This window comes from Periophthalmus magnuspinnatus, chromosome 5 (genome assembly GCF_009829125.3).
Source record: "Periophthalmus magnuspinnatus isolate fPerMag1 chromosome 5, fPerMag1.2.pri, whole genome shotgun sequence".
In the NCBI taxonomy this organism is placed as follows: Eukaryota; Metazoa; Chordata; class Actinopteri; order Gobiiformes; family Gobiidae; genus Periophthalmus; species Periophthalmus magnuspinnatus.
In genome coordinates, this window is record NC_047130.1 from 26,694,189 (window position 1) to 26,707,504 (window position 13,316).

The 13,316-nt window shown below is 40.7% G+C and overlaps 1 protein-coding gene across 1 annotated transcript in view; it reads left to right on the plus strand.

Annotated features, from left to right (window-relative positions):
- Positions 1–12,353: 12,353 nt before the first annotated feature.
- The window catches only part of mmp24 (matrix metallopeptidase 24), a 40,465-nt gene continuing 39,502 nt past the window's right edge, over positions 12,354–13,316 (plus strand). Inside the window, exon 1 of the mRNA XM_033966541.2 lies at positions 12,354–12,479. Coding sequence (XP_033822432.2) covers positions 12,354–12,479 — 126 coding nt within the window. The remainder of the gene's footprint in view (positions 12,480–13,316) is intronic.

A 13,316-nucleotide genomic window follows, 5' to 3' on the forward strand; every position in this document is an offset into this window, starting at 1 on the left:
AAATCTGCATCAAAACAAATGAAAACGATTCGCTCCCTGAAACACGACAGTTCCTCCAAAAACCAGATGAGCCTGAATAATATGAGCTTTGTGCAGGTTTTACAAAATATCTGGTTTTATCTGCACTTTTATGAGTTTGAGCTTAGATCTTCCACTGGAAACCTCCGTGTTTTGACCAGGTTTCATTCAACAAAGCTGTATTTGCTTCCACTTCCCGTTTTTGTTTGGTATAGTCTGTGTTTTATTTAATCTAGAAGTCATTTTCAAACTAGTCCAGCCAAGAATTAAACACAAATAAAAGCATCGTTTCTCATTTCGGTTTTGCAGGTCGTGCTGAGAAACATGCCTCCTTACTCCGCTCGCATCTCCACAGACTTGACTCTTCCAGGGCGTCCTTCTTTAGGCTTTAGAGTTGTTAAACGATGATGTCACTTTCAGGTGCAGCCAAAACATTCCCAGCTGATTTCTGGCTTTGATTTTGTTCCTTATTCATCAAACAGGAAGCGCAGGTTTAGTCTGGCGTTTTACCTCAACACTTTCTGTCAAACACTTTCTGTCAAACTCTTTCCTTCAAACACTTTTTATCAGTTTAAACCGTAGATTCAGGCTTATAAACGTTTTAACTTTAAACGACTGTAATCTCTTTTTTTTACGTGAGATGTGTCATGTCTAAAACCAGAGGAAATTACAAACGTGTTCATAGTTTTCCAGCATCACACTCAAAAAAAAACAATTCTATCATCTATTATCTAACACAGACCGGCCTAAAACACGTCTAACTCCATAAAGAATGTTCCACAGTGTGATTTTAACTCATTATTTCTATGGAATCACGCCACTTCCTCAAAGTTACACATGTAAAACTAAAGAAAGAAACATTTCATGATAATAAACGTGGCTTATTTCACAGAGACTTTCACCTGGTCCTTAAGTTTAACTCTGTATATTTAATAACCGTCATGTCCACACGTGAATGAGGCTCACGGGAAAGAGCCAAAGAGCCAAAGAGCCGTAAAGTATCTGGTTTGTGGAGCAGATGAGGTAACACAACACTGACGCTCATGTTTCAGGCCTGACCGCTGAGAGGGACGGAGCGGACGGCGAGCTCCAGAGTCTAATAACCAGCTCATTATTAAACTTTACAAACATACAGGACTTTGTGAAGAGCTGGAATCTGAAATCAGCTCCAAAAAAAGTCCAGAAACTGTCTGTGGATTTGAAAAAGTACAGTTTAGATCATCAGGGTCCACATCAGTTTAGTTCATTTGTATTTGTTGTGTTTCACTGGAAAAACCTGCACAGAATTGATTTTTAAACTGGTTTGGACTGAAGGAAACACACTGTCCTGGATATTCCTGCAAATGTCAACGATGAACTGTTATTTTTATGATGTAATCGTGATGAAATGTGTGTTTTTATGTGTGTTCACCTTCACAAATCAGGTACAAATCACGTTTTCTTTTGGGAGATTAATGAATTTGTGCACTGGCCCTGACAAATAACGAATAAAGAAAGAAAAAAAGAAAAAAAACAGCAATAGATTTGAGTCAGTGTCTGTAATCGGTGCAATTTTAAAGACTTTTGGCAATTTAAAGTGTAGAATATAGAGAATAGTTTAGTTTTGTGTCAGTATTGTGATAGTTCTGATACACAACGTCACAAGTTTTACTCCAGGCCCATCGTATAATCTACATATCTACGTATAATCTCTTCACTTGCTCCTGATTCGTTGACTCGAGCTCTTTCCGGGCGATACCAGGCGCACAGAGGACTCCCGCTCGTCCGTGTAACCCGAGCGCGTCCCCTCGTCTGAGCCGGTGTGGGGCTGTGGGCGCTCGCTGCATGGACGCCTTCTCACCACTATCTGTGTCACAAAGGGAGGCTTTTTTTCTGGAGACTGACAAGGAGCGCTCTGTGAAGACTGTGGCGTGGCAGGGTTATGATCTGGGGTTGTCTACGAGCTGCTGGATGTGGAGAATCGCACCTGAAAAACTTGATAAAAGACAAAATTACCGCGTCACACATGTTTATTTACTGATGTATTAGTTTCAGCTTTAATGCAGTAGCTCTACACTGGGCTTGGACAAACATTTCACGTTAAAAAATGATTAGAATGAACATTATTTAACCAAATTCTGTCAGTTTTGGGGTTGAAACGATAAGCTTTCATTCCCTCAAACAGCCCAGAATCGAGCTCTACATCCACATCGCACATTAAAATCTGATGTTTTTTGTTTCTTTTACAATGTTCTGATCAAGTGAATGAATACAACAAATTCAGTGCATAATAAAATAAAAGTTAAAGGACAAAACCTGTGCATATTGACACAAACACAGACGCATTCAGAGACACAAGAATGCAACACGCCCTTCTGCAAACTCTTCTTCTTGTGCATGTTTCAGCGTTTCTTTCTTACGTGGTTCCAGATGCTGAAAGGAAATGAAACTCCTTTGACCTCGTGAGAAAAGGTCACTGATATTATAAATCCATGTTCGTCCTTTTTACAGTTATTTCCTCTGTTCGTGGTTCTGTAGAGGAACTGGGTGGATATAGGTCGGACATTTTCACCAAACATTAGTGTTTATTTGACATTTATTTACCAAAAAGTGTAACGTAATCCTAATGGAGCAGCGTCGGGCCGTGCGTTTGACCCTTGACCCTTCAGTGACGTCCCACATTACAACATCACAACGATACAGAGTCAAGCAACACTTAAATTCAGGAGCATTTAAACCAATAAGCAGCAGTTTATTCACAAGAGTTTTGAAATTCTACATGTTTTTTCTTCATTTCTGTTGTATTTTAATGTGTTTCAGTTGTGTGTTCAGTTGTGTGTTCAGTTGTGTGTTTCTTACGTTCACATGATGTCGGGTCCTTGCTCCGGTGTAAACACAGAGCTGCCCTCACTGTTTGAGAGGGATATTTAAGCTGCTGTAAACACAAAACTTGATGTTATATTATTTTCAATCTAAATGTATGAGCTCCTGGGGGCCCCCTGGTGACCTTGGGGCCCTCAGCAGCTGCTCAATCTGATTATATTCTGGACCGGCCCTGTGTCTGTGTCTTATAGTGGACGGGCCCTGCTCTGTTTATTCCGAAGACCCCAGGAAAATGAAATCTGCCTGACAACACGAGCAGCTGAAATATAATTGGATAAAAACTCCACCACAATAAAAAAACATCGGAAGTCACTCAACGACGTGGATATAATATGACATAAAGAGAACAGAGAGTAGAGAATATTTTTTAAATATATTTATGAAATTAAAATGAAAATAAATGGACTTTTCGGAGCATGTTTAGACCAGCAGAGAACACCTTTTGGCCCTGACGCCTCTATGATACAGTGAAGTATTGTAAGGTTTTATTTGTGGTTTGTGGCCTTGACTAATAAAAATATGAGTATTGTGTAACATAAATAGACTTACCACATTTTAAGAACCGTTTATTTGACCCACATGGTGCACACAGAGGTGTCTCTCCTCTGCATTTCCTCTCACAGAACATGGTTGTTGTTCATTATCTTCAGGATGCACAGCTCTTCCGGCGTCCGGGAGTCATTGTCTGTCGAGGTTGTGTTGTGTACAGTCGACCACGGTTAAAAAAAAACAAAAAGAAAAACTGTGAGGCTGTTTACGTCTGGGGCCTGGTCCATAATTATACTCATTGTTGTTTTGCCAAATGCATTTCTGAAACGTCATTATCTTTTAAATTATAGGGGCAGGTTGTGGAGTAGATTATTTTCAGTGGCTTCTTTTGTATCAGAAGAAGTGACACAAAAACATCACTCTATCATGTGTGTTTTGCTCTTTGTTCTTGTAAAGCATCACTCACTTCTGCACAGGTTTGTAAAGAAACACTGTAGTCGTTTCATTCATCCCTCACTGATCGTTTAACCCTCTGAACATCTAAACTGACTCTGTGTTTACTCGTGTTTGCTGTGGTCAGTGAATGCATCACCAGGTTGTGACTACAGCGTTTACTCACACTCTGTTCCTGTTTAATACGAGCTTAATGGAAACAATAAACACGTGACGCCACATCTCAGATTATTCATCCAGTCTCCTGAGAGTCAGTCATCAGGTTCACAGCACGATATTTCCTTATTCCAGGGGTTTTACACTTTAATGTCACACACTGATCCTTACTGTTGGACTGAAAGGGTCAAAACTAGAGATAAATGACACAAACGCACAAAGACCACATTTAAAAGACAAAAACATGACAAAAGCAGGTTATGAGCTGGACTAAGTTTATAGATGAACATGTTTTTATATTTGAGTCTCTTTTGCTCTTCCCCTCCTCGACTGAGGCACAGACATGAGTCTAAAACATTTTAACACTCGTTTGGCTTTAATAATAATAATAATAATAATAATAATAATAATAATAATAATAATAATAATAATAATAATAATAATAATAATAATGATGAGTGACAGGTTTTGACAGATTTATATTTCATGTTTTGCTGTGGCTCAGACCTGGACATTCTGATTTGTTCTTGTTCTGTTTTTGTTCTTGTCTCGTTGAGTCTGTGGTCACTTTGTGACTAAAGACTTAAAAGAACATGACACATGTGGTTTGGTCATGTTTTTATTGTGTAACAGGTTAAGATCTGCGTGTTTAAGATGAAGCTGCTGAAGCTGCTGAAGCCATAAAAGTTTAAAGAGAAACTGAAAATATCCAGGTGTTTATTGTGATGATAAAACTTTCAAAAATACTTAATCTTCAGATCTTCAAAGTCCTGGAGGTTGATAAGGTTCATAAAACCAGGGCCACAACTGCTGATAATATTATATTATATTATATTATATTATATTATATTATATTATATTATATTATTACTGACAACAATATAATGCTATATTATTTGTTGATAATATTATATTATATTATTCTTTCCCAGCAGAAGGAAAACTAAGTCAGGTGCCAGGAAATGTTTTTAAATCATATAAATATTAACCATAAACATTCAGTGGAATCAAATCAGTAAAACTCTGACACCAAAGATGAAAAGTCACATCGTCTTATTTTTATACCAATGAATTTTGATGTATTTATTTCACAGGAACAGTTCAGTTTGTCTCAGCTCATGTCCACAGACCGTGCGTCCCTGTCCACAGACCGTCTGTCCCTGTCCACAGACCGTGCGTCCCTGTCCACAGACCGTGCGTCCCTGTCCACAGACCGTGCGTCCCTGTCTACAGACCGTGCGTCCCTGTCCACAGACCGTGCGTCCCTGTCCACAGACCGTGCGTCCCTGTCCACAGACCGTGCGTCCCTGTCCACAGACCGTGCGTCCCTGTCTACAGACCGTGTGTTTGTGACATGTTACAGACACACAGCATCAGATCCGTCCTAATCCACAGACTGTGTGTTTGTCTCGTTCTCTGTATTTGTCTTGTCCTCTTTATTTGTCTTGTCCTGTGTGTCTGTCTCGCCATCTGTTTGTCTCTTCGTCTAATTTGTCTTCTCCCCTGTGTGTGCCCTGTCCTCTGTGTGTGTCCTGTCCTTTGTGTCTGTCTCGTCCTCTCTGTCTGTCTTGTTCTCTGTGTCTGTCTCATCTCCTGTGTTTGTTTTGTCCTCTGTGTTTGTCCTCTGTGTTTGTCCTGTTCTCTGTGCCTGTCTTGTCCTGTATGTTTGTCCTGTCCTCTGTCTTGTCCTCTGTCCTCTCAGTCTCTCTAAATGACACACTGTCTGTCATCTGAACATGTGTCCTCTGTCTTGTCCTCTGTATCTGTCCTGTCTGTCTGTCTTGCCCTGTCTGTCTGTCCTGTCCTCTGTCCTGTCCTCTGTCCTGTCCTCTGTCCTGTCCTCTGTCCTCTCAGTGTCTTTGAGTGACTCAGTGTCTGTCACGAGCTGAACATGTTGCGTGACAAGTCGTTTCTTGAATCGATTCCTTGGAACCGGTTGAAGTGTTTTGCATGTTACAGTAGAAGAAGAAGGTGTCCTCATTCAGTCTGGTCTTTGTGACAAGACACAGCAACAGCGCCGCCTGGTGGAGATAAAGAAGTGCATCAACTAAACTCTCTGGACTTGGACTGACTCCATAAAACAAGGACAAACATCCTGTCGCCTTATGGATTTAATTTGACTAAAACCTGCATAAGATAAAATAAGATCTGCCTTTATTAGTCCCACAGTGGGGAAATTCCAGTGTTGCACCCCACAGTTAAAGAACAAAGGGAAAATTGAACATGCAATAAAACAAGATAAATAATAGATAAATAGTTTAAAATAATAAAAAAAAATACTTAAAAATAAACTAAAAATAGACTCTAATATAACAATATAACATCAATATAACAAAATACATATTTACCATAGATTGTCTAAAACTATGGGACATTTATTTTATTTAGATTCAACATTAATTTCAAGAACAAGACGTTTTATGACTGATTTTAAAGAGGTCAGTGTTTTCCTGTTTGATTAAAGTCTGTTAAAACTAAATGTTACAGTGGGGACAGAATCTACAGCCTGATTTGATCAAACACGTGCTGCCCTCTTGTGGCTGGAGGAGGTGTCACATGAACAAGGCCTGAGCTTAGAAAACTGTTTTTCCAGAGTGTAACTCTCAGCTGGAGGTTTAGGACCAGGAGAATGTTTCATATAAACGCACTGATCTGAACAGGCTGCTCTGTCTCACTTTATGTGTCATGTTTCAGTCGTTTGATGATTTTTAGAGATGTTGAGACGCCACTGTCGAGTCTTCAAACCTGACGCAAAACAGTGTGACATCATTCTGATTTTAGCATGTGTCATTTAATGTTTGTTTGTTTTATGTGAGGCTGCTGATTGTTTCATCTTAGATATAGGTACTCATCCTCAGCTGTAGGTACTCAGGTCAAACTGATCATGGACTGAATTCAGCCAGTGTCACATTTCAAAATATGTTAAAACCTGCAAGTCTGAATGTCTAAGTGAAAGTTATTATCAAGGATTAGGACAGCCTTTTATGCCATCTTTATAAATCTTTTTTTTTTGTGCATGTGTCCCCTGTAAAAACGATGGATCATATTAAATAAACGGGACGAGGTCATGGGTCAAAATGTCTGTGCAGGACGAGAGTCTGGTAGAATTCAGTTACATTTATCTGAGTAACTTTTTATTGAAATTATTCTTGGAGTAACTGAAGAGTGTCCTCTACATTTGACCCATTCGTCATTGTCTCGGGGGCTCCTCCTCGGGGGCTGACAGGGGAAACTGGAAAGTTCAGAGACAGCGGAGAAACATGCTAAAAACGCACAGAAAAAAACATTTGTGTGACCACCATGTTGTTCTTGTACTTGATATATCCATCCATTTTCTTCTGCTTATCCGGGGCCAGGTCGCGAGGTACTTGATATATACATTCAGTATTCAATATATACAATTGTAATCACCCCGATAGCAGCCTTAGCCGTTTGACGAGGGACAGAGCAGAGCTGAGACAATTTGTCCAGTGCAGACCCAAGTGCTTTTATTTCCAACACCAAAAATATTTAGAAAAGCAGGAAACTCACAGGAGCAGATTGAGGTTTGCTCCTTTTATACAGCTCCTCCTTTAATCAGTTGAGTCGACTCTGCAGCACAGGTGAGTTTCAGCACGTCACATAATCTTGTTAAAAGTTATTGCTAAAAAAAAAAGTGAACACCTTTATTCAATTAAATATGTTGTTAAAAATAAAGCTTTACATTAATTTATCTGTTTTAACTGTGAAAAACCAAACAAGATACAACGAGCTCAAATATTTGGACCCCCCTCCTCCTCAGCACAGAGTCGTCTGCCCCGGAACCTTCTTAAAGTGCCACAGCTCCCAGGGGACTCATTTGGCTGTAACACCTAAAATGGCCGACGACATGGGTGAGTAGAAATTCAAAACTATTCAATGACGATCAATTAACCGACACACAACTAGTGATGGTAAAACCGAAACCTCATGAAACATTGAACCACTTTGACACAACTGCACTGAAAATGACACACTGCTTTGAATCATTTGACACAGAAGAGCGACACCTGCTGGATTTGTGTGTGTACTGCATTTGCACTTCCTCTAACCCCCACTCCCCTTTTCTGTGACTTTTATCTGAATGAATTTTATCACTTCCATTTTATTTTTATTCTCTTATAACTTATTCTCCTGTTTATTATGAAATAGTTTTACATTATTTTGTGTCAACTTGTGTTTAAATTAAGTTGCTTTTTCCTCTTTGGCGCAACTCACGTTTTTTAAATGTGTTATACAAATAAAATGGCTACTTTCTCATAAAAAAATGTACTTTTCAAACTGGTGTCTTTGTGTCCTGTACTTATATGTTTGTATTAGTTTTACTCTGACTTGGCCAACTAAAACTTAACCTTAAACTGGAAAAATTGGAGAATAAAATGATGTGGTTAAGCAACTGGGATTGTGATTGTGCGACTGTAGTTTTTCTGAAATTGGAACATTTTTGGAAAAGGTGTCGGGGATGTGAGCGGGGTAAATGTGAGATAAGGTATTTATAAAGTCTTAGAGATTTTCTCTTGAGCACAAATCAAACACTTGACTTTATTCAGGCTTATTAAGTCTAAGTGCTCCCGTGCATATGACCGAGCTCTTTTTGGTGGCTTTTTTGCTGTATCTCTTCTTTACCGTCTCACTCACTCTCTTTGAACCACTCAAACTCTCAACACTGACCTAAAACTATGACTGTGTGTATTATATAGGCCCAGGTGTGTGTTGATGTGAATCTGTGTGTGTGGTGGAGTGTATCTTGTGTGATGTAATATGTCTGTGTATATAAATGTATCTGTTCTAGGTGTAATCTGTTCTTACCTGTTGTATTTTACCTGCTTTAATATAAACTTTCTCTTATTGAATAACTAGTACAGTGTTAAAAATGTGTCAACAAAATCTCCTCCTCCAAAACCCACAGTTCTTGGGGGGATTCAGTCTCTTTTAAAGCTCTGACACAATTATAAGCCCCTTCAAAATTTTCACAAATCAGCTCGAAACCGGAGCTCGACACGTTTCTCTGACACTTCCGACGTAACGAGGCCTCGGTTTGTCTGGTCACGTGATTTTTGGGCGTGACATAACATCAGCGTAACATCTCTACACACAACCACTTTAATCAAAACATGTAAACTTCTTTGAGCAGTTATTTTTTCCTGTTTATTCAGTAAAAAGACAGAAACATTGTACTCGGCTGCAGCTAAAGTCAGACGTCGAAGACAATTGGAAAAATAACTCAAAATTTTGCCTGAACTTCGCTGTAAATGTCCACGCTCTTCTCTGCTGTCGTTATCATGCAGCTATAAAAAAAACGTTGTACAAACTTTATAAATTATTGATGACCTTTCAGGATAAATCCAGGCCCGGGCGACACTGACATCTCTGGAATAGAAGTCCCAAACGTGGACTGGGACGGGACACAGCGGCACAAATGTGGGTCATAACCCAGAAAAATGAAGCCGTTATAACTGAACAGGAGGAAGAGGGAGGTGTGAACTGGCTCTCGGGCTGTGTGTGTGTGTGTGGGGGGGGGGGAAATGCCACCAAACCAGGGACGGAGGACGTTTATGGAGCTCTGGAGAAGCTTTATGCACCACAGAGTAAACGGTGTGCACTTTTAGGCAAACACAATGGGATGAAGGAGAAGAAGATGGATGTGTGGAGCAGACAGATGATGTGTGGGGAATGAAGTGTTGCGCGGGTGGACAGCTGAATGTAGAGGTGTGGAAAGAAAGGAAGAGGAGGTGGAAAAGATGAAAGAGAAGAAGAAGAAGAAGAAGAAAAATCCCATTTACCAATCAATCTGTGCGAAAACATTTAAAACAAATCAGACAATAATCTAAAAATACTCCAGGCTGGTGTCGCACTGGTGTCTCTTTTAAACTCATTGCTCTGTATGTTGAAGCGAGAGTTCTGTCTAAAGTTTTGGCTGATAAAAGGAATAATCAAAAGTGCAGTGAGACGAGTTGTAAATATGAATGTGCAGAATCTGAAGCAGCTTTAGAGACGCCTGCACATGAGCAAGTCTCGACTGTGCAGGTAAAAAATGCACGAATAAAAAAAAGAAAAAGTTGGACAGCAGCTGGTTCATATCTGCAGAGACGTCTCAAAACCGCTGCCGTAGAGGGAGAACGACGCTGTCAGGTCAAGTATGAAGACGTCAGGATGAGTGTCGTCTGCGTGGCTCGAGTCCACGTCATGTGACACGGGTGCTCTCCAAGCGGGTGTCACCTCGGATAAGGCCTGACGTGGGTGCAGGTGCTACATTCTCCAGGCGCCATGTGACTCCAAGAAAGAAGATACAGTATTTATCAGTGCGATGATGCAGATCTGAGGGCTTTTTTTTGGGTCAGAATTGTGATTTTGTAAGGTTCATTGTGTTATTTCTTGTTTTGTGTTGTTAAAATCACACGTGGGAACATTGTATAGTGGAGATAGATGAGTTTTATGCCAAAATGTGGAATATTAGAGCCTGGAAACGCACTGGAGGATCTTTTTCCAGACTGAATAAGAGTCAGTTTTGTGGAGATACAAGTCCACGCCCAGAAGAATCAGAATCAGAATCATTAGACTTTTATTGCCATTGTCAGTGAACACAACTCACAAACTAGCAACTTTCTCCGGTGATAAAGTGCAACATAAAACACTGAATAATCATAATATATAAGTGTAAAGATGTGCTTGGGACACATGTTTTCAGTTTAATAAACACAACCAAAATGGAAAAAATCGAACAAACAAACAAATATGCTTTTAGTTTTTTTCTATTTCTTGGCTAAAACGTTACACGGTGGAGCTTTAAATGTCCTCAGCTGCACATAAGGCATAAAAACATGTATATATGATCTGACCTTTGCTCTTTTTCAGGTCAATAAACAGATAAATATAGAAGTTTAGGCCTCGTGCAGCCTCACAGAAGCTCATAATAAGACTGTAGACACATTATTATATTAAAAGTTGTTGCATAAAAAATATTCTAAAATCAGGGTCATGTTCTGTTTTAAAATGATTAAGATGTGAGTTTTGTCCAATCCGCTGTAGCCGTAGTGTTTCATGAGCCTCTGTGGTGATGCACTGACAGGATAAGTCTGTGTTAAACCTTGAATGTGATCCCAAAGAACCCAAAGAGTTTAGTCTCGTGTTCATGTTCACGGCCCTAGTTATGCAGAGCATCATTCACACTAAAGGTCACACTGTCACCAGCGACAACAACACGGAGCCCGAGCTGCAGCCTGTGGATCCAACGCTTAAAGAGACATCACATATGTCACATGTTCAGACTCTAATGACGACGAGGGTTGGAGTCTGTTCTGTTGTGTGAAGAACAGACGCAGAGGGAGAGATCTGCACATGTACAGTGAAACAGTCGAGTTAAAGGCAGAGTTCGGAACATTTAAAGCAGAGTCAAGGGAGAAGTGACGTTTGAAGGAGAATCTAGAGCAGAGTCGAGTCCGGAGTCAAGTCCGGAGTCAAGTCCGGAGTCAAGTCCGGAGTCTAGTCCGGAGTCCAGTCCAGAGTCCAGTCCAGAGTCTAGAGCAGAGTCCAGTCCAGTTTTTATACAACTAGAAGAGTGGGTGATTAAACATTCTACATTGTACAATAAATGTAAAATAAAATGGATGAAGGTGAGTGTTTTCTACTCTTCCCAGAGACGTGAGGAGCTACAGAAAACCAACTAGAACGACCAGAACACGACTGTTATCGTGTCTTAGTGTGATATTTGACCACTGCTGCATGATGGGAAACAACATTTTGCATCTTCAAAATCAGTACAAACAAACAAGACATTAGTGTATTTTTGTTTATTATTTTCACACATTGACTGCACATGGAGAGAGTTTTGTTTTCATTGTGCACGTTGCAAATAGAAAAACGGTATAAAATGTTAATAAGAGGCAAAACTATGAGAAGAGAAACAAACAAACCCAAGTGAAAGAATGTGTTTGTGCTCCTCTCAGCCCTGCCTCAGCCCCTCCTCTTCTTTCTCGTTTCCAGTGACATCCAATCGCTCTGACCAACCTGCGCCTCGCTCCATTGTAGCCAGGCTTCCCCAGCTGTTCTCCTGCTGCACCTTTACGCGCATGCGCAATGGGAACGTGTCAAGTGTGAGCCAATCGCGCGTCTCTCTGCGCGCGCTCAGTGACGGAGCGGGTGAGAGACAACACAGACCCGGGGACGGAGGAGGAGAGGAGGACTGAGGAGGAGGAGAAGAAGAAGAAGAAGAAGAGGAGGAGAGAGGAGAGAGCACCCCGCAGACGCCACTCCAAGCCCGGGATCATGGACGCGGGGTTTCTCCTGTAAACACGCGCGCAGATCGTGGTGGAGGAGCAGAGGCGGAGGAGGTGGGGGGACCACGGGGGGACGCAGCTATGGCGGGGGGCCGAGGTGGACTGAAGCGCTGGAAGAAAACAGGGCTCCCCGGATTGTGCTGCTACTTTCCCATCCTCTTCTGGGTGGTTTCTGTGTGCGGAGAGGAGAAGACTTTTATTGTTGAGGTGAGCGTTTCTCATCCACACAAAAAACAACATTAAAAGAAGTGATGTTTTAACCCTTCATCCTTCCTTTTTACTGCTTTTATCCTGCTTATTTTTCACTCTGAAAGCATGCACGAGGTGTGTTGCACGCCTGGTACCTGCTGTTGTTTTTCTCACGTCTGTTATTCTCAAAGTAATACCCAGAATTCCTTGCAAAGAGAGATGGAAGACAATAGTTTTTGAAGATTGAGGAAGATAAACGGGTGTTAGGACTCTTTAAAGTGGCGCTTTTGTTTGGGCTCGTGTCAAAAGATCACATTTATAGCCTTTAACAAACAGTCCAATGTGTTAGAAATGTTTTACAGCATTTTATAAAAACACAAAATAACAATAAATGGATAAATTGGGTCATTTGCTATTTCTACAGATTAAAAAACCTTTCGTTGTGTTTTCCATAATCTGCAAATTGCAATTATTCCAGGGCTTGTTTACAAAAATGCCAAACACTATTCGCACCTCCCCAGTGAACCAGAAGGCGTCAGGCACTAATCGATTTTGAGATGTCCATATTCTGTTGTAAACACGTTTGACGGTGCGTTTGAGCTGAATGAATCTGCCCTTATGTTACGTGTGAGCTCGACAAAGCAGCAGCAGCACATTCTTCTCCCCTTTACCCAGTCCAAATATAGCACTCTTCTATAATTGATGGAAATGGCAGGAGTTAGAGCAGGCGAAAACAGAGGAGAGATCTGAAGAGGCGCACGGAGAGGCACATTTGGAAACGTGTTAAAATAGTGGAGAATGTGCCTCTTGTTTGTGAAGAACAAAGATAAATCCTGAGATATTGGTATAAATACT